The sequence below is a fragment of the Hippichthys cyanospilos genome, chromosome 7 (assembly GCF_059441005.1).
Source record: "Hippichthys cyanospilos isolate Australia breed blue-spotted pipefish chromosome 7, RoL_Hcya_1.0, whole genome shotgun sequence".
Lineage (NCBI taxonomy): Eukaryota > Metazoa > Chordata > Actinopteri > Syngnathiformes > Syngnathidae > Hippichthys > Hippichthys cyanospilos.
In genome coordinates, this window is record NC_142375.1 from 13,188,597 (window position 1) to 13,215,970 (window position 27,374).

The following is a 27,374-nucleotide window of genomic DNA, read 5'->3' on the forward strand; positions in this document are numbered from 1 at the left end:
AGAGGAGGTCAAAATAGAGAAATATTTACCTGAGCACCAGGTGATCCCTCATTGGGTGGGGGGCCATGGTGTTCCGCACATACTGATACACCTCAGTCCTCTCGTCCAGGCTTTCCACTACGCGACTCTCATATAGGTCATCATCCCAGCGTGCCTGCTCCCTCAGAATCCGGGTCAGGACCTCCTCTGGAGCTGCTGGCACCTCCACGTTTGCCTTCCACAGCCTCAGCGGGAAGCCATCATGTACCTGAAGAAAGCAACAGCAAGCACTTAGTACCCAAGTCTGTTTGAAGGCCGAGATCATTTATTAAATGGTATACAGCCTCGCAATACATCACAGAAATGTAATTGATCGCAGTCGCTTTGTATGCAGGAATGGATGTTTTGCCATATAAATAAAGTTAAGTTGAGACAACCAGTCAAAAGTTGGAAAACACCTTCAAATTCCATGTTTAATTTATTTTTCAGAGATTGTAAATGAAAATTTAATTCATCCAGACTGTAGTACCAGACAAGGAAACATTTTCGCAAGTTCAAACTGTTATTTGGATTTTAGATTCTGCGATTGGCAGTTTTTTACTTGTAAACGTATGAGAACATTTGAATTTGAAAAACTCTCCAAACTTTTGACCTGGTGACTAAAACGTTGGAGAACATTTGAATTTGAAAATGTCTCCAAACTTTTGACCTGTTGAGTAATTACTTTAATTTGCTGTCATTTGCAAATACATTTTACAATAAGTGCAATAGTCCTTATTTCAGTTGGATTGCTGACTGCATGGTCTACATGTGGTGAAATCATGACAAAACAAATGGGATTTTCGGTTTGAATTTTTGGGCGTCTGCAGGTGTATCAATTACGTTTGGTTTTAATTTCATAAATGAGATGATTACTTAAAATGCTTTTTTTTTTAAAAAAAAGGTTTAACAGCTCCCAGTTTCCTTTATTCCTGTGGGATACTGTCAAAATGGCTCTTTAAATATTAAATATGGAAGCCCTGATGCATTGTACTGTAAATACTGTACGTGGAAATACTTGTCAGTCGGCCCATTGTTAATTCATTTCTGTATTAAAAATGATCTAGATTGTTTGATAGATAGATAGATAGATAGATAGATAGATAGATAGATAGATAGATAGATAGATAGATAGATAGATAGATAGATAGATAGATAGATAGATAGATAGATAGATAGATAGATAGATAGATACTTTATTCATCCCCGTAGGGAAATTCACATTTCCAGCAGTATCCTCAAGTCGAGATATAAAATATGAGAAATAAAATACACAAAGATACACATAAGTCCAGTACAGAAATATACTTAAGGTGCTTGTTAACAGCGTAAACAGAATAGTTTATGTAATATTCTGATTTCTTGAAATGGTGAATCACTTGTTTGACTGGTAGCTGTAGACATCATAAGGATAAAACTATTTTGAAATATTTTACTTTGTTTGTTACTCTATTCAACATATGTACTGTATTTGGTGGACATTTTGAATATAAGTTCTAAAGTAATGTTTTCCAAAATACTGAAGTTTACTGAGCTGTGCCTGTATGGAAAACAAAAGCATTATGAAATGAGTAATAATGACAAAAATCATAGAAGTGTGTAAGGAACTGATAGGAAGGTGCACATCTCCCAGAACACACTGCATATAAAATTTATTGTATGTTTTTATTAATAAACCATTTATGTAAGTAAGCTATTGTGGAAAAAAACAACTATTTGAATTTTGCATGATTCGGGAATGTAGTGTAAATCTGCTTGTAGTGAAACAAAATGAAAACATAATGGATCAATCTGATTAAAACTCCCACTCTTCTGGGAAGACTTTCTGCAAAATTTTGGAGTGCATCCGTGGGATTTTTTTTTGTGTCCGTTCATCCAAATCAACATGTGTTGATGTTGGATCTGAGAAGGGGGACCTGCTGGCTCCACTCGAGTCCACCCAAACAAGTTTGAATTAATTCTTTCACCCAGTAGCCACTACGCATTCAAACGTCTTGAGGACTCTTGCTTAGCGGAGTTATTCGTGAAGAAGTGGATCTCTATCTGTTGAATGTTGTGGTCCATTTTGGCGTCTTATGCGATTGAACGCGGTGACGTGTGCTATGTTGATTTATTGAGTGCCCGGGCACAATAATGCGCTTGTGTTCCGATTGCCCTCCAGCTAAATCAGCTGGGTCCTTCTTCCAGGTGGCATGGTAGAGATGGCACGTTGGATCCTGTGACTTTGAGATAACCCCTCTTGGAGAGGCTTTCCACACTAAACATGGGAAATTTTGCCTTTAGGAAATTAGCGTATGTGTGTGAGCGTGACAAGCTGATGTCATAGTGGGACACGGTCCAGTGCTGGGGAGGGGAACGAGAAGTCAAGGGCCAGGCTAGTTTCACACGGATGCGTTTCTCAATACAGGAAGCTTTTACTGCTGCTTTTCCACTAGATATTTAGAGAATGAGGACAGATGGGAAGGCAGGACAGGAAACAGGGAGAGCGGAGAAGATATTTTGACGGCCTGTTTACACTCAGGAGACATGCTGACTGACCGCCAATCCCGTTTTAAAAGCCCTTTCATCAATTGTGAAGGTTGGATTCGCCCCGAGGCACATACGTATTTAGGAGTACATGAACAAAGCATTTGAGGGGATGAATTACCTTGCGATAGGCCAGCTCAGCTTGCTCAGGCGTGGAGAAGCTGTCGTAACCTTTAAACTTGTCTTTGGCCTCCTTGAGGAGAGCCTCAAGGCTGTCACGCAAGTAGGACCGGTATCCACCCCGTCCTGCGTCGCTACCCGACAGTTCCTCCAAGCGTCGAGGTAGAAGGGCCTGCTCGACGTACGAGTTCCGACATCGACTCATCTCCTCGGGGATCTGCAGGGAAACATGAGGAGCTTTACTAGGAATTGATTGTCCCCATCACTGTCGTGGAGTATTCCACTGAGTAGGTCATAATAGTTTAGGAATTTAACACGACATTGATTTCGCTTTAGTTTAGATTTTTAGGGTTAAGGAAATTGCTAGCTTGTACATTTTTTGTACTTGCAGCGTAGTTTGGTTTTTATTAAATTGTATTAATATGTTAGGGGTGCAACAAAAAATTATATGAACCAGAACATTTTTTTTTTCAAAGAGAGAAAAGAGCATCAAATCAAACAAAATCGTTCCACTTTCTAATATATTGAAGTACATTTCAAATCATCTTTAGTTGAGGTAAAATGGAAATGATGAAAGAAAATGACCCAATTGGCACAGAACTGACAAGTTAGCCTGCCACTCAAAAGAATGTAAAATGATGTCATAAAATTAATTGCAAAAAAACCGGTGATTAAAGTTTTGGGGGCACTAACTTTGGCTCAAAACACATCTCACAACTTTGCACATCGTCTACTAGTCACTCTAAGGAAGCTCTTGAAATTTGAGACCTTGAGCAGGATGTTTGGGCAGAAACCACAAAATCAAAATTTTTAACTATCCTATAAATTTGGTCCTTTATAGTCTTTCATTTTGTGAGACATACATCTGATTTGGTGAGAACACACACAGATACAGTGAATACTGTGTTATATTTGCTATAATCATAATTAGTTTTAGAAACATGAAATCTGGTGGCCGTTTGCTCTTAGAGCGATATATTCCAAATTAGATGATGTCCAGTGAAATACATTGCCAGTGTCAATCTATGACTTTTTTTTCCGTTTTTTTTTTTTGTTTGTTTTTTTTGGTTTACTTTAAACAATATTTCTTTCACAGGCACTGCATAGGAGTATGTAGTGTATTTTAAATCGCTTAGGCGTTTGTTTTCATTGCCAAGAACTTGACTTTAACCAGAGCTCATGCACACTCACTGATGTACAGGTGTAAAGAAACACCCTTCACTGAGGTAACTGTCAGTGCAATTATGGCTCGCAAGATGGAGGACACGTTAAGGCGTTACATAACCAAACATAGCACGTGTGATAGATAGTTATCTGTGAGTCTTGCCAAAGGGGAAAACACACATTTTTTAGACCTGAGCTAATAAGGCTCAATATTTTACAAGCAGTAAATAGATGTTTCTTACATGCTCAAGTCTGGTAGATTACAAATTACAGCAACAGATGAGAGAACAGGCCTCCCTAGAAAACAGCACTTTACTTATGTCCTGGGAAACCAAATCAAGCATGGAGGAGGATAAGGATACTCAAAAACATGAAAACACATCGTGTCCTCTTTCTGGTTGATCTCATCGCTTTATCTTACTTTTGCTGTCTGCCATTTGCGAATGGACATTTTTTTTTTTTTTTTTTACAAGAAACAATATTAATTTCATAATAAATGGTTTACATAAGTGGAAAGAAATGATTGTCATTGGTTATGAGTCTTGACCGACATGGAGGAATTCAATTAAAGGCCAATTATCGACTAGATAACCGTGTTAGTGACTCGGGGATGTGATCATGACAGGAAGCTCGCCCTCAATCTGATTAAGCGCTCACCGCTAATGACCCACAGCGTGTTGCCCCTTAAGCGAGTGCTCTTGCATGTCAGCTGGCAGGGACTGTGCCAGGGTTTGGGATTGAAATTGGATTAGTAATTGTGTAGCAGGCTGATTATTTCTCGTTGATCCGCTCTAGCACTTTCCTGGTGGACACTCGACAGCTTGCAAAAAAATTCTGCTCATTGAATAATATTTATCTTGCGTTACCATAGAAGTGTTGAAGGCAAAGACTGCATGGACTGAATCGAATAGTTATGCAACCAAATGTTTGTTGATGGGACAAACACCAGGATACCAGTGACTTGCTAATAATATTGCAGCTTTAGCAAGAGGCAACATGCTGTCAGTAGATAACGCCTGAGGCACCATTTTAGGCAAGTATTTTTGTATGTGTTACCCTGCTATTCTCGATTCAATTTCACTTCATTTCGATATCACTCGCACACATTTTGTGCTGTCTTGGTGCCAAGCAACTACATGTTAAAGTGGGTTGAGGAATTTCATTTTGACATCAGATTGGGGCATCTACAGGCAATTATAAATTCTTTTTAAATTAAACACTTTTTGATGTGAAAACATCATCAGGCACTATAATTGAGGCTAAGTTATTAAACCGACACTGACCCGGAAAAGTTTTCTACACTCCTGGATCATGTGCGCCAGGCCGTGGGTTGCAGCCAGATTCTCATTCAAGTCTCTCTGGTCCGGCTTTCCCAGAGTTTGCTTCCTGTTCATTACCCTGCAAGGAAGAGGAAAGGTACAAGAGGAGAAACAGGGAGATTAGGAAACAGCATCCATCATTGGGACAGAGGCCTCCATTGGGGAGGGGGGCTTCATGCACCTGCTGATCAAACTGACATTCATGTAATCTCACCACTTGATCTATCGCTCTAAAGCTACACTCGTCCCAATTGCCCCACCATCTAATGGACAGTATCCTGCTCTTTTGTTTCTTTAGTATGGCCCTTTTCCTGTTTGTGTAAGGACTGGCAAACATCTTATGTAAGCTGCCAGCAACTGTCAACGCTGACCATTGATTTAAATGAAATTAATAAACACACACAAAAACACACCTTGGTGAGGAGCTCTCCTTGCGCCTCAGGGTGTTGAGATGGAATACTGACGGCGCCAGGCAGACGGCCAGGTTGGTGGGCGTCATCTGGTTCTCCCCGACGCTGGCCGTCACATCGCTCAACAGGCACAGCAGCGTCCGTAGCGCCTCACGATTCTCGTCAGGCAGCAGCAGCACAGCGGCGCGGGCGGCCTGCAGGCGTAGCTCTTTGGGCATGTCTGTATGGGAAGATGTCACCAATAACATCTGTCAGCTTTCATTATCTGCTTCGTGTGTCTGGAAACACTTTGGGAAGACGGAACATGTTTAAGTGGGAGATGAGCGTATAAGTGGGTTATATAAGAGACAGTGTGTGTGTGTGTTCTGTGAATGGCCTCATGTTTTCGCTTCCACCTTATGCAAACATTTCCTCATGCTGCCATCATGTTCATAATGTAACAAGGATTCATGGGTGAAAAGACCATGAACCAATTCATCCCATAGGTATTTCCTGTACTCGCCTTGTTTGTTTGTTTTTTCAATGTTTAAATTCTTGACCCGCAGTCTTAGGAAAAAAAAAAAAAGAGAATACATGGGGTAGCAGAACTCATTTGTAAGGACTTGGCTGTTTGCTGCCAGACTATTATCGAGGTGCACTTGAGCAGCACCAACCACATGCCTCAGGTAAAGGTGCATTGTGTGTGTACTAGAGCATGACACACAAGTAGATTGTCCAATTTTACTCCACTCTCATTAAAAAAAAAAAAAATCCAGTCCTGAAAACGATTCCAATCCAGTCCTGCTCTCATTCAGAAAAAACGTCCACTTCCTAGTTTTCTGGGAAAACTACAAATGGGTGCATATGTTTTTCTTTATTCCTACTGTATAATCCCATTCCCCTCCGCTCCTGCCATCGTTTGTTCTTGTACCGACCCAAAACCATGATTAAAGGTAAAGTTGACACTCATCCTGAGGGATTCCTGTCGGCCTCTGGTGTGCGCACCTCTGACATATCTTCTTGCATGAGTACATGTATGTGATCTGGTTTTCGGTGTAGTATGCAGAAAAACTTTGAGTTGAATGTCCTCAATATAAAGTAATATAACACCCCCTACAAACACATGCAAGTGTGTGTATTCTTACACTGATAGATTTGAAGAAATGTCTCAGATAGTTTGCTGGTGAGCAGTGGTTCGGGCAAATCTCTGAAGTACTGTTTGAGCATGTCTGCAACATCATAGGCAGACTGGCCCTCATAGGTGACCCCGCCCCCTTCAGCCCCGCTGGTCTCATTCATCTGACGCAGAGCCTGAATACGTGACTTTACTCCCGACTTTCTGAAAAGACCAACCTGTAGAGAGAAGGGTAAAGAAAAAGTTATGTCATGCATCCATATGGAATGTGCAACCAAGCTTTTGAAGCCTAATTGTTACATTAGTCTTGATATTGAGCATCCACACTAATTTGGGTAACAAAGGAAAACAATGGTTGGATAATACAAATTCTTACAAATCCCACAAATCTCAAGTGTACTGCCAACCTTATTTTGTCACACAAAGCTGTGTTAACTATTCAATTCAAGCTACAATGAATTTGCTGGCTGATGGAACACATCAGCAAACAAAACAATGTTTGAAATGGACTTTATAAACTTTAAAAAAAGATATTCACAAGGAGACATTTGAAACACTCCATACATTTATTTTGGATGGAGCACATGTGTGACACCCTACCTGGTCTAAGCACTGGTTTCGCAAGTAGCGCATAGCTTGCTGGATGCCTTGAGGGAGGGGCTGACCAGTTCGCTGGACGATGACTAGCAGCGGAACACCAAACACATTCCTGCCTTTGTAGTCGCGCACCTTCATTCGCTTCATAAACTTTGGAACAGCCCTGCAACACCAAAAAACAGTCAATATCTAATATCTATCTAATAACTGCTCCAGTTGTATGTTGACTTGTCAAGAGTAAAGTGGAACCTCTGGCGTCAGAAGCTCATGAGGTGGAATTCAACCAAAACAAGCCCCAGATCTGGACACAATGACTAAGGAACATGTCACCTTATTACGTTTTATTCTTTTTCTTTGTCTAATAAGCTCTTTATTTTTGTGATGTGCCACAAAAATGTGATGTTGAGATGTTGAGAGGGGAAGAAGGAAATGCAAAACAGATTCATAGTTGACTTCAACATTAGCATTCTCATCGTTACTTACATCAGATCAGATAATGACAAGTGTTAAAGCTGAATATTCACTCCAATCATTCAGTTGTGATTCAAAATCTAAATCATTTATCCTTCAAATCAAAAAAATTCTGAGATCATAATAAATCCGATTCCACAATAGATTAAGGCGGACTTTAGTCAAATTCTCTGACGTGGTTATCCATTTTTTACATTTAATGAAAACCTCTGTACCTCTATGTGAAAACACATAACACTTCTGCTTCCAAAGAGCACGTGAGAGTATTTTATGTGCAAGTACAGAGGCTGCATAATCCTGTCACTGGGTTTACAAGAGGAGAGGATAAACATGGCAAGGAGGGCTTGGAGTAGGACATTAGCTTTTGGAATCATGGTAGGATGTAGTGTGCTGTGACAAAAGGGGAGGATTCCATCATTTCACACTGTTTGTACCTACTGTATTTGTTGAGCCCCCATGTACTCGCATTTCACACCAGCACTGAAATGTATCATCTGATTTATGACAGTGCATCTTTCCAGCAATGGTGTCAGGGTGTTTAAGATAGCAATGCTGGACGTGATTCTGAACAACCTCATCTTTGTCAGTGCCGACATCCTGAAGACTTAAACTTATTCAGAGAAACCGCATTTTGAGAGGACATAGCAAAGGGAGCAAATCATGATCCCGACTTGGAATTCTGAATATGTGGAGGGCTCCAGCTGCCAACAAGTGGCCTCTGTTTTTGAGCAGAGCCCAGAAGTTCTATTCCTGTCCTCAAAAATGACCTCAAGCTAAAGAAAAAAAATAAATGCAGAAAAACACATGAATTTTGACTCTATTTTCTAACTCTTCTCTATGCCTGCTTTATTCAGAAAACAATGTATAGCATTGTTTGTAGAGCTATACTTGTCTTTGCAACTGAAGTAAATATAGATTATTTTCATGCACTTGTCATATTTCAGTTTTTTGTCCTATACAATACAATACAATAAATATATAAAGCCTGTGGATTTCCCTCTACAATTTTGGTGTACCAGTAAGTCACATGAATACATATAAGTTGGAAGAAAACAAACTACATGCCGATAACTAAAGAAAATGGACGGTATACTTTTGGAAAATTGTGAGTAGAATGAATGAAGGTGACTGAGATAGAAAGGTGGAGGATAATTGTTCAGGACAGATCTTTCCAGCCCTCCAGCTCTTGTAACGCCATGCGTGTGAACTACAATGATTGCCCCTTCGAGTAAAAGACAATGTAAGCCCCTTCCCAGCAATTACGCGTCTGGGAAAAGAATGTGAAACCTAACCTCTGGCGAGAACCGTCACCACTCTACACAATGACCTGCAGATAGACGAAACTGAGACGGGGTTTGGAGACGAAAGCACTGATTGAGACCCGGACTGCAGTTTTCATAACGTACCTGTCTTCACACAACATCACTTCAATAAACAAGAGCTTCTCTTCGTGTGATAGTAATCCAGTCAACTCACCAGCTAAAGCCATGTTTGTTTGTTGGGGTGTGCCTCTCCAGCAGGGCGGTGAGCTGTAGCAGCGAGAGCTTCTGAAGAAGATTCATCTGCAGTACAGACTGGCAGCTAATCTGGAGTTGGGCAGAGGCCAAACTGGGCCGATGGGAGTTATGGAAGCTCAACCAGCGGAGTTTCTGTGGCCTACAGCACGGGGGAAAAAATGGGCAAGGGCATATATTAAGAAGAAAGTTGGCTGGAACCAAAAAAGCAGCTGTGCTATTTTTTGCATGCAAATTAAGACCATAAACTATAGCCACACATATATACACACTTACAGTATTATCAAGCAAGAGTTTAAGGATTACAGGGATTTCTTCAGATATCAATCAAGAGATTTGTCATAAAACCCCGTCACCAAATGTAAGGGTGATGATAGATTCCTAGAAAAGCGGCAACAGTCCCCATGGTGCCCAAGCAGAATTCCAAAGAATTAGATAAGGGAAGCAGTTGAAACGTGACTTCTGTTTGTTCATTGCTGTCACCGGCTATACAAAACTCTTGATGATGGACTTTGTACGTCTGTTAGAACCTGGCTTCCTTTTCCATTCATATACAAGGATGACAATGTTTGAAAAACAGATTCACAGATTTGTAGGTCTAAAAAAAATCAGAAACTACACCGTGTTTTGTGTATTGTATTCGTTGTATAGAAAATATAAATTGCAAGACACATTCTAGGTTGTTGACTGACCTGCTGGTTCTTGTTAGTGATGCCCCAACACCAGAGTCCCTTCTCTCCCTCAGCCCTTCCTCACCCTCCCCCAATGGGTTTCCTGTACTGTCTTGGTCACTTCCATTCTCAGTCTCTTCTAGATGGTTTTGCAGAGGGGATGATGGGCACGGCGAGGCCGAGTCCAAGGCTGAATCTGAATCTCCTTCCTCCTCCTCCTCATCTTCTTCATCTTCCTCCTCACCGGCCGCCACAGCTTCGGACCAGGCGTTGACAAAACGCTGCAGGCCACTCACATGTTGGAGCACTTCCTCCAATTTTCGCTCATCCCCCTCCGCAGCCTCGTCTCGCTCTATGTATGGGACATTGTCATAAAAACTAAGGCGGCTGTCCACAGAGCCGGAAGAGACTCGACGCAGGCGTCTATTTTGACGTCCTCTCAGGATCACAGAGTTCCCATTCTCATTTCCATTGTTATTACGTAAACTCCCGTCTTGCAGAGCTTTGGGGAAAGTGCCTGGCTTGTGACCCTCTGGTAAATAGAAAAAAATCCTGCCTTCATCGTCTTCTTCTTCTTCTGCTGGTCTGCCATTCTCCTGAATTCTGTGATTGTTTCTTCGGTTCTGCTCGTCAATGCTCATATCAACATTTGCTTGGCATGGGACAGGTGGGGCCGATTTGGGTGTTGGTGGTGGTTGCTGATCGGATGTTTGCTGTAGAATGCTGAAGGGATCAAATCCCTCCAAGTACATCCCCCCTCTTTTACCGGAGCCTGCCGCGGTGCTGTGGCTCCTTGCGCGGGTCACTGGACTCGGTGTGCTCACCGCACTGCCACTGCTGGCTTCCGATTGGCTGCTCCCAGTGCTTCCAGTGCTACCATTGCTAGTCTGAGTTGAGTAGGATACAGAACGATTTCTGTTAAGTGTCATAGTCTGAGTTGGAAGGTGTTGGTGATTCAGATTCTGGTTGAGGTTGAGGCTTGGGATATCCACGCAGTTGAGTCTCCGCAACTTGTCATCATCGAGACCCTCTTTGATGACAGGGCCGCTGATCTCTATCTTCCCTCCAGCGATGCTCCCTTTCTTCTTTCTCTTGGATGTGGTGCCAGTGCGAAGACGTAGACTCTCCATCCTTTTGAGGAAGCTTTTGGCTCGAGACCGTGTGCTTTTACCACTGCCGCCGCCACGGTCTAAACTTCCTCCAAGTTCTCCCATTTTCAGATCGAAAGTGAACTGTTCGAGTTCCAAGGGTGATGGAGGCAGCCCGTCAGACAAAGAGTCCTCATTAGCGCACACTGACCCGCCTGTGCCTGATGATGAACACATGCTGGCTACGGAGCTGGCACGTGTGGCTTCAACAGGAATGGATTCGTTTGGTAAATGAAGGGTAGCGTCGCAACACTTCTCTGCTCTTCCACCGCTACCGCTGCTATGGATGGAGCCCACTTCAGGCTGCTCACTGAGATCAGTCAGCACACTCTCTGAACTGTTTCCCTCGCATAGGGCCAACTTTGACTTTTTGGATACTTGGTCTTTAGCTGAAACTGAGTGTGCGCCATCTGAGCACAAAGAAGAGAAAACCTCCAACTCCTCCATCCTGGACCAACGCTTGCTGTCTCTCTGAAAGGTCCAGCGGCCGCTGATGGCACAGGGCTCATCTTCATCAGAGTCTTCACTCTAGGTAAGAAAGGGCACAAAAAAAAGTTAAAAATATGATCTAAATATATTTAGGGATATTTATTAAATACGATAAATATAAATAAAAAACTGTAAATATAACTGTATATATATTTATATATATATATATATATATATATATATATATATATATATATATATATATATATATATATATATATATATATATATATATATCCCTCTTTCATAAAGTTAACATTTAAGAAGTATACTTATACTAGCAACTAAATGTGGCAACATTTTCATAAATCTCAAGAAAACCAAGTACTTTGATCATTTGGTGCATAACTTTAAGGCATTTCATTCATGTTAACCAGAAAACACTTCCAGATTTCAGACGAGGTGTTTGAATACCAGAGAATAAAGGAGCCACATTTACTACACATGCATCTTCCCTAAATGGACACCCCCCCATCTTACGTAATTAATCTCAGGCCCTGGAGTGATTTCAGCAAATTCCATTATGACCCCTATAGATCACAATTCCGCCAGACAGACTCAGGTCATTTCCCCTTGAGTTTTTATCCGGTCTGTAGATATTTTAACTGTCAGACAACCACCCTGAGCTTGTGTCATTCTACAATTACAGTGTGTTCTCACAGGTTCCACTGGTGACCTCCCCCCACCTCTCCGTGGGCATTAAATACAGTGAAACAGTAACTCAATTGACTTCTAACCTATAAGACCATAACCCTTTTGAAAAGATAGCAAGCTTGAAAACAAGCAGTTACAAGTGAGATGCAAAGATAAAAAGTTAAAAGGGATTTCTGTAGCAATGTTTATTGAAAGTCACAATGGTGTAAATAAATCAGTATGAAACTTTTCCAATCATGGTTAATCAACATAAATGGTTTAAGGTGGAGGGCTTTGCCGATTTTTTAACACATTCCACAGTGGCTTGTTTCTGATGTTATGTAGGTTGGAATGTGAGATAAAAGACATCAGCTGATAGGGCGAATGCACTTTCAAACATTTGTCAACAATCTGCAGATATCTTATCATCAATCCATCAAAGCATTCTTTGCATTGCTGAATATTACCATCATAACTGTGCAGAATGAAAACCTATTAATTCCTCCCGGACTTGTGGCTGTGGTGTCTCTGAGCAAGACACGATTACCCCAAAAAACTCGCTTGTTTCTCAATGTGAAGTGTCACTACTGTGAAGGGTCAAATTTTATCTGTGTATTCACATGACAACGAAAGATGATTCTACTATTCTTTTAACACAACACAGGACAAAGACAAGAATTCGAGAGCGGCACGGGGGTGATCAATGCATTCCTACGCTTCATAAGGACCTGGTTGTCATCCCACTTGCAAGGCAAATGACCTCTTTGACTGGCCAACTCCGAAATGAAAGGTGACACACAGAGGGTCATCCCAATGAATAGCACCACACACAAGACAAGGGTGTTACTGTGTAGCACTTGGGACCAATTTAAGTTGATTTGCCTGAAAGACAGCAATTTTTGTCTCAAAGTGGCCATCTATGTTATCTTCGACATTACTTGAAACACAGAGAAACTTGTTATATTCTCTGAAGTGGATATATGATCCTCTTTTGAAAGGCAATTTAACACATCTTGATTTAAGTTTTTTCTCCATTCCTTTAGGGCCCCGGTGGTTCCCTTGATTTGAACTTAAATAGGTTGGAGTTTACTGAATATGATAAGCGAAAACACAGCTTTCTTCTGGAGCCAGGCACAGACTAAATGTTGAGGTGATGAAAAGCAAACATGGTTGCATAGATTGAGCAATCATACATGTGCATGTGCCCTTTAGACCCACCCTTTTTCTTTGTGGCGATATCTCCAGTCTCATTAGAGCACACTTGTTGAGGGTTTTGAGCCTCCTGCAAGAAAACACAAGGATGCAATAGATTATATTTAAAATTGACCTCAAAACACACAGGATATAGACTAGAAAAAAAAGGAATATGAGCACTATGATAGAGGCCAGTCTGCTCTCAAGCTGCCTAATGAACTGCTGAAGGATAATCCCCACATGAGGACTGAAGCGATTGAGAGGGAGACAGCAAAAGGGAGAGAATGTAATCTGCTGAAGTGGCTACGAAATCTTGGGGAGGGGACAGAAAGCTTATCCCCCAGCCACCTGGTGAAGGGGAGTGAGAGTGGCGGGGTCCCTCTGGAGAGCTTTTAGGGGAGATCACGTAACAATGAGGAGATGAAGGGATGAAAACTGTGGAAAGGTTTGGCAGAAGGAGGAGGAGTGGCAGCAGCTGAGCGAGCAGACATTGATATGATAGCTTCCAGATGTAAGACGGAACACCTGCTGTGCTTTATTACTGAAAACTGGAATTCGATAAACCCAGCTTCGTTAAAAGGCCATTAACCTCCTTCAACTCTTAAGCTAATGAATACAGCATTGACACAATAATACTGTTTGACTCTTGTTAATTTTTTACATTAATTGGCACAAAACATTCTTTTGTAAGCTGAATCAATTTTCTATGCGTGTTTTGGCTTAGTTACTTGAAGAACATTTCCAAGAACGTAAAAAACAAAGTAACTCGTGGTTCCCGTACTTTTCTTCTAAAACAGGTGTGTCAAACTCAGTGTGAGCCAAAATATACTCGTAGTGTTTCTTAGAGAGCTGTTATGACTGTGAAAACCACATAAATGTATAGTAACCTCTGTGTAACTAAACATCTATTCACTTTATGTTTATAATGTAGTTAATTGGTGTGGAAAAAAAAGAATGCGATTAGGGCCAGACTGAATAATCAGACAATCGGCCAAACATGTATTTCAAGCAATATTAAAGAAAATTGTTACATAAATATAGCTAATTCCTGTATTGTTAGAGAATAGGGACCAGGCTAGTCTGTGAATAGCAAAAAAAATAAAGCAAAAAAAAAAACATGTACAACACAGTCATTTGCTCTAAATGAAATGCATTTCAAAGGGGGGTATTTCAAACGTCATATTCTTTTTAAATCAACTGGCCAATTACAGTGGGAATCTTATTATTATGACTTTTTTTTTTTACCTAATATCTACCTAAAAAAATGTATTGTTTTGGGTACAGTAAGTACAGAAAAGAGGCAGTACAAGCAAGAGAAAAGGATCCCACCGCATCAGAGACAAAAAGAATCAGTATCGGCACGACACTCACCTGCAGAGAGCCTCAATGGAATCTCGATCAAGGAAGTCATGGTCCCTGGTGACTGAGGAGATGTCAATGGGAAACTGGGCATCTGAAGGGAAAGAGGTCAATGTGTTCAAATCAAACTCAACAACACCCACTCCAACACCCACCGAGGTTTTCCGTCCCACCATCTCCCCCATACATCCGGCATGAAAAGGTAAAAGAGGAAGTGGCATCTTATCCGACCAAACAAACCCAGCTGCAGCTTTCAGAGGCAGCAAGCAGGGGGGATGTGGAGCATTGAGGGATTGATTGAAGAATGACAATAGGTACTCCATTGCAGCTTGGAGCTCTGACTTCCTCCTAATACATTCTGCTCTTGAGTCAATCTCATTAAGAACAAATCACTGTGCAAATAAGTGCATATAGGTCTAACTTTGAGACAATGACACAACATGTACATTAGAACAAACCATTGGGCTTACATTCAAACACTTTTTGGAATGTCAAAGCCCAACCCCAAAAGGGAATCTTGCACACAAACCCTTAGGGGAATGATGATAAGAAAATACTACTGAGGGAATACCAGCACTTTCAACTTTTTGTACTGACACAGGTTTATCAGTTTGCTTATCTTTAGTGGGGCAATAATCTTGACAGTGCTGACAATAGAGATTGTACTACAGATACAAGAGAAGGAAAAAATGATCATTTTTGGATGGATTGGTGGTTTTCCGTTTGTCAGGTGTATGAAAATAGTTGCATCACCTATTCACAAACAAAAAAAAAACTTATCACGGTTAAGTGGGAATGAACTGTGAGCTGCTGACAAAAATTGCTTTGTTTTGCAGTGACATAAGGGTGGTCTAAGGTCTATGGAATGTCATACTATAGCACATAAATAAGGGTAAGACTTTTAACATTTAATACATAGTGCAAGTTAGGTTAATTTTGGAACACATACATTTGGCTGTGCTGGTACCGAAATAGTTTAACACTGGTGGTACAACCCGTCATTCATCAGGAATGTTGTTCCTATGGGAGGTGTGCACCAAAATGCACACAACTGTGCATGATTCCCGAAAGAGTAAAATTACATAAGACCAGAGATTGCCCTCTCACCATTCGGTCAAGTGTCAAGCATGTCAAACAAAACCAACTGTGCACTCCCTTTGATATCAACCAAATATAATACAATTTGACCAGTTCTTGAGCAATGATAATCAGAAATACTTAAAGTTGCTCTTGTGTTACTAAAAAAATAATCTTTCCAGACTTCGCACTATTGCAACTTCACTCTATGTAACATGAGTAGGGGATGCTGACCTTCATAAAGCTGGGCATATTGCGGGAAGCCTGCTGCTCGTAGCCAGGTACAGGCTTCTTTGGCTTCAATCTCTACAGAAGAAAAACAAAACAAAACACAGAGGCTTGTCAGATTGAGTGATACAACACATAGAATTAAGGATTTATAACATGCAAATAATAGATGAATACATGAAATGAGAGTTGCAAAGCATGTGAAAACAATTGTATCATCCAAATAAATCATCATACAATACAATTTGATGGCACATAGTTTCATATAGCTAGACTTGACTTAGTGCTAAATTGAAGCCAACTGGCAATGTTCCAATGATCCTCTAATGATGGATTGGACATCATTGGGGGCTTTCAACGGTGAACTGGGTCTGGACCATGAGTGAAACAATATGCAGTACAACCAATTAACATCTCTAACCTTAAATCACCTGAGATGAAGTATACTTTCAACTCACATTTGAGCTGAACAATATACAAGAGTGGATAATGTCCACTCCAAAATACAGCAGCAAGCATCTCAATTACCTGCCAACGTCACTTAGATGACATATGTCAAATCGCCTCAATTGACTACATCTCTCCCAGTAAGTGTTTTTTTGTTTTGTTTTCTTTTTGTAGACAGTCGACAGACAGGGGCCTGTCTCTGGGCCCAGAGGAGCTGACTTTACAACAGCTAGAACAAATGTAGCACAACCATGAGAAACACTTGTCAACAAAATAAGCATTACAAAGGCAGGAAGGGATGGTGGTAAATCTCAGATGAAAGTGAGACTGTATGGACTGAAAGTTACCTATATGAACTTGTAGTAAGGCGTAAAAAAACAACATGGCTCAACATGGATAAAAATGTGAATTTACTCTTAGGAGCAGAAAACAAGGTAACCTTTGAAGCATTGATTCATTCTTTGACAGAAAAAAAACATTGGAGAACATTGCGATTAAGGAAAACGACGTTAGAAAACAATTTCACTCCTCAAGTTGAGTGACAGGGACAACATAGACATAACTGAAATTTTACGTGTGAAAAACCCACCGGCTGTACATGTACTAACGAAAAATAGGGTTGACAGATATGGATGTCATAAAACTGCTGCTGCCACTGCAAAGCCTCTGGTCTATACCATATACGTATATACATTTACATACCAACAACAAGCCTAGACGGCAGACTAACCCACTAACAACAAGGTGTGACACGATCGGCGCAGGGTCTACCATTCGCCTCAGCAGGGGCCGGCAGCACCTGAAGCAACAACTCAGACGCCAGCATGCACACACGTGCCAAAGAACTTAACAAGTATGGTTTACACTTAATTTATTTGACAAATGAGTTGTATATGTCACAAAGCGTTTGTTGATGGCTACGTCAGCACGTGTTTGTGTCGACCGCCATTCTTTGGGGTACAAGGTGTAAATATCTAAACTGGAATGCTTGCCTTTTCGTTTGTATTTCTCTCTGTAGGCACATACATTTTTGTGTGTGAGTGTGTGTGTTTGTAAGAACCATCCTCATGTTTAAAGACAAACCACTGTAAACACAGCAAAGCTATTAAAATGCAAATTAGACATGCAAACACACGGTTAAGTTTCAACCCCCAAATCCCCCCGAAAAGATTATAAGATCCAATAAGTGGCTTAAGTGAGAGGCTATCAGATGACCCATCCCATATGTCTAATGCTGATCAAATTGACTGCTGTGGATTTTGAAGTGTCTCAAACACACAAATCTACAGCACAACAGTAAATTCATACAAAAGTAGTCATTGATCATCCTTCATTTACTAACAATAAAAATGTTTCTCTTGTTTGTTTTGTGACAGGAAGTGGACAGGGGCTCGGTGAATTCTGAATCGCAACAATGGACTTCACTTGATCACGAAAGTATTAGCAAAACGTACCCGCCACAGAATAGTGGAGGCTCCCGTTTTTCTATAATTTGTTTATTTCAATGTTTTAATGTATTTCTTTCTTTCTAATTTTGTGTAGGTCTTCCGCACTGTCCGTCCCAATTCCTTTGCCCACGCCAGGGAACGACCTCACTTCCCCTTCCTGCTTCCCTCTCAGGAAGAGAGCCGAGTGGCGCTGCAGTGGCCGCTGACCACCAGTCTGTAAGGCCCTGCCTTCGTTTGTTCCTGGCTAGATAATAGATGGGGAGGCAGCCAAGGCAAACAATGGGTTCTGGGATTGTGCGTACGCACCAAACGTACTCACGATTGCAGCAGCTGTAAAGCCATAAATGTTTTACAGCACCATTTTACCGTTAGAAATAGAAACGTTACGCACCTTGATAACAAGTTTGCGTTTGATTACATGTGCCAAGGTGATGGAAATACAACACAAGAACGCACACAGACCAGACTACAGACTCAAGGCCAAAAGCAGCAGGGAAATTACTACGTATCATAGGAAAGTTATGGTAAAAATCAACCACAGAATTCCTTTGCTGCACGTTCAGAACAAATTCCATTTCATTTTTAGCTTGTATAAGTAGTGACAACTGTTTTTTGAGCATGTATGAGGAATGAAAGAACATGTGGAAGATTAAGGGTCTATAACACTTGTCAGTTGACAAGTACTTTGTCGGCACTGTGTCAGTTTGACCCAGCTGACTTCAGCCTTGGAGCTCAAGGAGGAACATAAGACAACAACATGCCGTTTCCTGACTGAAAAAGATCACTCTGCTATTATAACAAACACATTTTCCACATCCTTTTTTGCCTAAATTCCACCTCAGCATGAATTTGTATTGACCATGATTTGTTTCACATTATGTCTAAGCTGTTATATATCCAGTTGGCTTACTGGACTCAGATATACATATGATGTTCATCAAGAGAACTAAGGAAACTGACTATAACGGGTAAAAGTAGCAAAGAAGAATGACAAGTGACTGTCAGTGCATGCGTGATGACAACCATGCAGGTTTTTTAAGGGACTACATTACAATCTGGGCTGAATTTTCCCACTAAATTTCTTCAGAATAACCAGTGAGTTAGAATCACAACTGCTCCCCAGCTACTTCTTGGCCAATTCTAAAATTAACCACTGCGGTCTTTTCTTTGCTTTTCTTTTCGGCCCTCTCAACGCCTCTTCTCCCTAGGTTCATTTCAACTCTGCTCACCCCTTCTCTTCTCTTCTTTTCCTGTGGCAGGAAATTCTCACAATTGCCGGCCAGAGTTTCCCTCCATTGCAGGAGGCCTCGGGGTCTTGCTTGGCCAATTCGGAATGCTCAGATCCAGTGGGACTTTGTTCAGCGGCCCGCAAACAAAGGATGCTGCCTCCCACCTCAAAGGCTTCGCTGCAGACGCGGAGGACTGGAGGTCAAGAGCCTGAATACAGTTATCACCATGGCTGATGCTTTGAAGTTGGCAGATTGAAAAGAATGCTTGACTTACAACTGTCATGAGACTTATCTGCAATAACCTAATCACTGGTAGACCTCGCAGCGCCAACTGCAACGCGACCCCAAAAGGCAGTCTGCGATTCTTATCAACTTGCAAGACTAAGAGGCACTTTTGAAGGAGTTGCTAAGTGGGTCTAGACAGGGAGGTTGATTTAAAAAAGGCTAAACCAGGAGACCTACATGGACATGAAGCCATAATTTTGTTTGACACGAACACACAAAACTGTCTTCACATAGAATACAGTGGTTCTAATAGAAAGAAGAAAGCTGTTTTTAAATACTATTAGTTGGTCTCACCTTTCTGAAAACTTCGCTTGGCATACTAGTTCAAGGAGTATGACACCTTTTACTTATCCAGACACATTTCTACCCACCAAGAATGGCTATGAGGGAAAGATATGGAAAGAGAAATGTATGCCACTTGTTTGTAACACATGTTGAAGAATAGACTGTGAGGGGACCATGATTGACAGGGTGTAAAAACTGACTGCAAGGGAATGCAAAGACAGTTGAAGGAATATGTTTTTTTTTTCATCCTACTGGGTATCAAATTATTCCTTGGCTGAGACAGCTGGTACACCATGAGAAAATATGGCTGCTGCTTGCCGAGTGAGACACTGGCAGCACTCTCACCATCTGGCTTGCCTCAAGCGATGCCCCGACAACCACACATGCAAAAAAAAAAAAAAAGAAAAGAAACTAAGAGGATGGCCCTTTTCAGTTTAAAACACAAGCATATATAAGCACAGCTGCATGGATCATTGGTGGTTAACTCCAATGGACACTGTGCTCCCTTGATGATAGATTTATGCTCGCGCAAAGGGGCTGAAGCCGGTGATCAGGTGGCCACACGTATTCAAACTCATGATAAGCCTTCCAACAGCCAAATGGGAGCCCACCTAACCAGGACCCACTTGATTCATTTGACTTCAGAGGCCAGAATGGCGCTTCCTACAGAAAAGAGGTGACAATATTAATGCACATGTGTGTCTTCTCACGGGATGTGAGCCTTGCGCCAGCTGGATGTGAAATCCTGCAGATAAGGCCTCCATTCGCTTCCTGTCTCACAAAGCAGAGGAGTTGAAGCAGGTTTCCTTCATTTTTTTTCTGTCTTTGAGCGATCATGGAGTGTCGTTAAATTGTATAGACACAGAGCTCTAAACCTGATTTCAAGTTTGTGAAATATTCAACAGCTAGAACACTGATTGTTAGTATTATAAACAATGCCTTGGATTTGCATTGTGATGCCGTGATGTCTACAAGTGAGTTGGAGCTTGCTCTCAGTGGTTTGAACCAAAGCCTGCTGCGTTTTGCATCTAGACCCAGAGATCAGATAAGGGACCATGTGCCTTAAAAACAGTCTCAAGAGCCAAAGCACACAAATCAAGTTAAGCCAGTCAGCACGGACAAGAAGCGGATTTTATACAGCCTCATCTCCTCTCCCCTCATTAGCAAAAGGTTACCTTTGAGGGTAAAAGGCAAGGCAACTTCACTAGATATTAAATGAATTGATAAGTAGTGTTCCTATACATAGTATCTGAAAGAGTGAGGAAAACTACAGAAGTTAATGGTTAGGTTTCAACTCTCAACCATGAATCACACTGTGATCATTCATGCTCCTCTTAAAAGGCCAAGTGTGTATAAATAGATATTGGGTGGTAATTTTATTTGTACAAACACACAAAAACTAATAGCGGTAGCTTGACCAGTAAACCATCAATCAGGTAAAACAAAACGGATTTCTCAATGAGATTTTCTGATCTGTGGGGAGTAAACTTTTTAAGTGGATCAAATTTTCGTTTGAATTCAAATAATGTTGTCATAGCACAATTACCTAAAATCATCACCAAATAAACAATTGTAAATAGTCATAGATAGATAGATAGATAGATAGATAGATAGATAGATAGATAGATAGATAGATAGATAGATAGATAGATAGATAGATAGATAGATAGATAGATAAAAAAAAAAACAACTTTACGTGTTACTTACGTGTTAGTATCATGATCAGCTTGTTCTTAGCATAAAAATTAAAAATTAAACAAAACAAAAAAAGACTCCGGCTGTGAGCGACAAGCGACGACTTTTGGGTCCTCACTTACATCGAAGCCCTCATGATAAATCCAAACAGAAGCCCAACTATACAATTCGTCGCAAAAGTCCTTTAAGCCATGCCGGACACAGTACATCCATGGTTATCATTCGATTTGGCAACGTCCACAATTTTACACTTCTCCCGGAGGACACGGAGGACAGATTGCGTGGAGAGTCCACGGCAGGAATGTGAAGGCGGAGAAGAGTGATTCAAGCTTTTGGAATGGCCAACTGTGCAGTGGCTCCACCCACTCCCACCCCGATGTTGCGCTCCACCTGATGGGGAGGAAGACCAAGTGGCTTTTGGAGCAGCTCACAACCAGCCGAATTTTCTATGCGCTAACTGGGCTCACTGTCATCCTCACGCAGTACGGCGCACTGTCTTCAAGTTCCGAATACTTCGAGTTGCTCTAAGACTTAAAGCGCTTCTGCCGCCCAGCGTGATCGTTAAGCAGATCTCCCGGGAGGCGGCGAGGTTAGCTTTGCATATAATCAGAGCGAGAGAGGCGCTCGAAGGTCAGCCTCGGAAGCGCTTGACGCACGTACAACACGAGTACAGGCGCCCCGGGGAACACACACACACACACACACGCGCGCGCACAGGAATGGGATCACTTATGTGTACACAAGTTAAAAAAAAAAAAAAAGTTAGTGTGGGGATCCGTACACGTCCCTCGTGGCTATAGCAAATTTACTACACTCGAGAGGTTGTGGTGTGTTCTTCCTCTCTCCATCTTTCTCCCACATCCAAAAAACATGTGTGTTAGGTTCATTTAAAACTCGAAATCACATGTGTCAAACGCAAGGATCTACCCACCGGATTTTTTTGGCCTTTCAGTGCTTGCCACATAATTCTAAGGAGTTCTATTAAAAAATAGTTCCACGTCTTAAAGGGACAGTGTGTAAGATTTAGACCGTTTTTCATTAAAAAATGAATAAATTAAATGATTGTAAATTTCAAAAACTGGCAAATGAATGAGTTCTTAATGGCCAACAGTGTGTTTTAAATATAATCGTAGGTCTAGTTATCATTAAATTGTATTATGTGGGGGGGTGGCACTTCTCCGAAGGCAGCCATGTTTGTTATAGCTACGTACGATGGTAAATACAGCACCTGCAGCACCTGCTGCTGTACATAATGAAAAACGGTCTAAATCTTACACACTATCCCTTTAAAAGTGTCAATAATTAAATACAGGGACTATTATGTAATATAACTAGCAAAGGGTTAGGGTTGACAATATCATTTTGTAAAGATATATTTCACATGGGTACAATCTGTCTGAACTCCTAAAATCAGTGGTTTAAATATCCCGAAACATAAATACACATCATCCAATGATTTACTACTGCCAAATGGATATAACGCATGTTTGTATATTATTACAGATTATCATTTCCCATTTAAAAATGGAAATACATGTTTTATTTCATTTTCTTTTTGAGGATTTTTTTTTTATGTGTTCATTGATCTTCTTATGGCCAGGCTCCAAAATGTCATTGTTTTTTAAACGAATCATGAAAATTTTTCAAAGTGTGGCCAAAATTTTGTCATTAGGCTTAATGTGCATTATGGCATATTACATCTTTTGACGTGTTTTATTTGGAATAACCCACAAGTGTATCTCTGGGATGTGTGTGTGAAAATGTATGAGTGGATATGTAGTAGGCTTAACAAATAGCAGATGTTAGTCAAATACTAATAAACGGTATTTTCTTATTCAATGTGTGAATACCTTAAATTCCCTGTGAATACCTGAAAGTGGTGAAGGGCCACATCATTTCTCACAATTTATGGCTATTGAGTCAAATAGCTTGCAAACATGTTAGCTTCTCATATGTTTCAGATTTTGACATGTGAGATTATACACGCATTTAAAAGAAGTACATAGGATTTCCTACAAATGGTCTAAATCAACACAGCCTTTTTCAGTTTCCCCAGGTTCTTTTAATCGATTCTCAGTGTAGGCATTTTGTGATTCTTTAGATTTCTTTTGTTCTCCAATGAAGAGAAACCTCAAAGAATATATATATATATATATATATATATATATATATATATATATATATATATATATATATATATATATATATATATATATATATATATATATATATATATATATATATATGCAGAATTAAAAAAAACATATAGATGCTGGTGAAGGCAGAATATAGTTGTGTCTGGGAGCTCAGGCTGATGCAGGAGAAGGACATAGAGAATAAGCAAAGACAGGAATGAGAGATGACGAGAGATTACCAACCAAGGCCAAATCCTGGAGCTCCAAAACACGACCACCCAGAGGCTGCAATGAAAACTAGACTTTAGATCTACCCTCAGCAAGCCATGGGTCAAGCAAGTCTGTTTAGAAAACCATGGCGGAAGGAGCTGTGCAAAGACAATATGAACATGAAAGACAACCGTGGTATCACTGAATCCTAGTTGAACACCATCACAGTCAAATCACACAATTTGCAGTTTCATTAAAGTTTTCAGAAAAAAAAAATGAATATGTTTCCTTTTTTGTGTGTGTGTGTGTGTGTGTGTGTGTGTTTTTTTTTTTATCCCAGCACAGTAAAGGTACCCGTGATGGCAAAGGGGAAATAGAGTACATGACAACAACTATTTAAAAAAAAAAGTTGCATGTCTCTGTCTTAGCAACAGTGGGAGCTGTCTCAAGTAAAAGTAAAAGAACAGAGGAGGAACGGAATGTACTAGAACGTGAGTAGTGTTATTGATGTATTTATCTGAAGTGACTCACTTCCCAAGTGCAAGTAGTTATCTCAGTCTGTCACCACATCCATCATTTCATCATCAAATTTAAGGATGAATAAACAACAAATCATTTTTACACTTGCAGGACAGACAATCAAGAATGTTAAAATGTAACTTAAAGAGGAACTTTGCAAATTTATGCTTTTAAGAAATTACCACGCCAGACAACGACACCAATGAGGTTGTTTGTATTTCCTTTACTTTCCATGGGAAACACTGATTCTGGATTTGAACTGATTAGCTAGTCTCCTGGAATGGGTTGGAAGGCAGTTTTTTTTTTTTTTTTAAATGACACATTATGTGTCCTTTCCAGTCAATTGTCATTGAAGTGTCAAGTCAAGCAAATAAACAAAGGACTCCCAGGTGTTAAATCAACAGATTACAGATATTGTAAATTGCATCTCACGGTTGCTGTGTGCAGTGGCGGCAGTAGGTTTTAACTTCTACAGAAGAAATATCTTGAGGAAGAAAATGCACATGAAGATTGACTTTCAAACCTTGCTTAATTTTTGCCTGTGCCAATGCTTCAGTCCTCTTTTTGACATATACCTTTCGGGTGTACACTCATTTTCTAACCTCAAAAAAGGTGGCCAGGTGAGGGTCAGTGGAGTGACCTGCCAGTCTAACAAACACATGCACACACATGCACACACACACCCAAGGCTGTGTCAACAAAGGCTCACTAAAGAGATAAAGAGTTATTATGGCTCAGTTGAGGTGGAGCTCCCTGAAGGGCACGTGAGACGTATACACACATGTAATATGCGTTCTCAGGCTCGGGGAGGACATGCAAACTCCTTCAGTGGACAGCAAGCTGCGGAATGGCTGCCCTCTGTATTAGTGTTAGTGACTTAAGTGCCTCTGTAGTAGATTTGTCCTGTATGGCAGTGATTGGAGAGCGAGCGAGTGATGCGTCCAAGTGCACAACAGTGATGAGGAAGTCAAGAGAGACTAACACACACCCACACACAGACACAAAATACACCCATACACAAACAAAGGAAGTGTGAGGCAGACAGCGGTCCAAATGCCTTGCCGACACCCTCTCCGGGCTTTGATGGACTGACTACGATCACAATGGGGGCTGACACACAAACACGCACGCAAACATACGTACCAAAACAATGGCCATGAGTTCCTCTGGCATGCATTTTTGATTATATTTATTTAAAACAAAAAAGGCTTTTTGTCAAATCATCCATTCATAACAGTGACCTACTGGGTAATTACAACAGAAAGGGAATATTAAAATGCTGGGCAAAAAGAAAAAGAAAGCTAGAGTAACCAGAAATGGCTATGCAGGAAGACTTGCAGAACAATTGCTTTGCGCACTGAGGATAATGGGCTTTTAAGGCAATGGTGTCTTGAGAATGTGCTTGTCTGCACGTTTACAAAATATAAACATGTGTTTTGAAGCAGACATTTCAAACCTTGTCGGTATTTGTTTGGTGCTGTTGAGGTGCTACAACATTCTTTATAGCTCATAAAATGGATATGATGAAGAGCAAAATACAATCCATGATCAGGAACATAAGATTCAGTACTCATAGGTTTTCACAGCCTTTTGGTTCTTGCTCTAAACAAACCTATACAATGTAGTAAGAGCTAATGACTCACTGATACGTCTCAGATCATTGTTTTTTAAATAAACTCCAAAAATCTAATATTTCTCATTCACCTGATGAACTTTATTACTTGAGCTTGACTGTGATCTTTAAAGCAGTGGATTCCAATGTTCTCTGATGAAGCATAACCATATGTGGCTCTGGCTTATTCTTGGCATTCTGACAATGGCGGAGAGGATGAATGGCCAACACTTACTGTAGGTGTAAAAGTTAAAGTCAACAATGTGAAAGTTAACACCCCCCCACCACACACACACACACACACACACACACACACACACACACACACACACACACACAAAGGCACCAAACATGTGCAATGACATGCTTGTTAGAAATCAGCAAGATGTTAGTTGTCACTTTGTGCACTGTAATAATTGTAAAAATATTTGTCATCCAGTTCAGATAGCTGGGATACTTCAAGAATGTATTCCTTATTGTTTTGAACAGTTGATGTAAGTTTCAGGGAAACTTAGTAGGCAGTGGTAGACAGTGCTTTAAATTATGAATAACAACATTGAACACACACATAGAGAATATTATTGCTCCTTTTTAGCATATTAGTCATGGGTGGGAAAACGAGACAATGAATTTGTTGCTTTAGAAATGGAGAGGGAAATAGGCAGGAGAGCAGAGCCTGAGGGTAGTTGTGAGACATTTTGGAGAGCTTAGGAAGGTATTTTAGAAAACAGATGACAGTCATTTTAACAATTGTATATGGCCTATGAAAAGAGAAGGAAATAAACAAATTGTATTTAATCAATTATTCCTTTAAAAATATGTAAAAGCTGGTGGATTATGGACATTACCTTCTATGTTTTAGGTATAGCACAGTTTTTTTGGACAGGAAGTGTACATCACTGAAAAAAGCTTAAGAATCACTGTTCTATCTTCGGGGACTACCTGGTGCCTGTAGGCACCACATATGTGACCCCTGGATTAGTGCAACACAGAAGTTTGTGTGTCTGTATGAATTTTCAATGAAACACATGAGGCAGAGGTCTTGAGGAAAAAATGCTGGCAATGAGGCTCTGCCAGGAAATTTAAAAAATCCCTCTTCTGTTCGGAACAAGTAAGAAACCATAAAGTCAGGTTTTCCAAAATGAACACACCCATTAATCAACCAAGAGTTTAAAAATGAGCATGTGTTTCCATTCATCCATTCATTTTATTGTGCCACTTGTCCTCACTTGGGCCACAGGTGAGTGGCAGCCGATCCCAGCTGATTTCAGGCAAGAGACATGGGGTATATACTAAAGGGTGCACAAAAACAAAACCACACCCTGATGGAAATTCAGAAAGCTAAGACTCAAACTCATAAACAGTGAAGGCTGATGCACTGACCACAAATCCACTCTGCCGCCTTTTCACGTATTTGTCATCCCAAATGAGTAACTAAGTAAGGCAGACAACACAGC

General features: G+C 40.6%; 1 protein-coding gene and 1 long non-coding RNA gene across 2 annotated transcripts in view; one reads left to right on the forward strand and one right to left on the reverse strand.

The window, feature by feature from the left end:
* The window catches only part of dlc1 (DLC1 Rho GTPase activating protein), a 72,398-nt gene that overhangs the window by 2,461 nt on the left and 42,563 nt on the right, over positions 1 to 27,374 (reverse strand). Inside the window, exons 5-15 of the mRNA XM_088419208.1 lie at positions 16,059 to 16,130; positions 14,760 to 14,841; positions 13,413 to 13,476; positions 9,946 to 11,600; positions 9,216 to 9,395; positions 7,272 to 7,431; positions 6,682 to 6,889; positions 5,561 to 5,777; positions 5,112 to 5,226; positions 2,666 to 2,881; positions 30 to 247 (exon numbers count right to left, since the gene is read on the reverse strand). Coding sequence (XP_088275334.1) covers positions 30 to 247; positions 2,666 to 2,881; positions 5,112 to 5,226; positions 5,561 to 5,777; positions 6,682 to 6,889; positions 7,272 to 7,431; positions 9,216 to 9,395; positions 9,946 to 11,600; positions 13,413 to 13,476; positions 14,760 to 14,841; positions 16,059 to 16,130 — 3,187 coding nt within the window. The remainder of the gene's footprint in view (positions 1 to 29; positions 248 to 2,665; positions 2,882 to 5,111; positions 5,227 to 5,560; positions 5,778 to 6,681; positions 6,890 to 7,271; positions 7,432 to 9,215; positions 9,396 to 9,945; positions 11,601 to 13,412; positions 13,477 to 14,759; positions 14,842 to 16,058; positions 16,131 to 27,374) is intronic.
* LOC148421138 (uncharacterized) lies at positions 11,125 to 20,571 on the forward strand. The gene is made up of 5 exons (XR_015866112.1): positions 11,125 to 11,604; positions 12,859 to 12,984; positions 17,876 to 17,936; positions 18,042 to 18,163; positions 19,207 to 20,571. It is a non-coding gene; the product is annotated as an uncharacterized LOC148421138 (long non-coding RNA).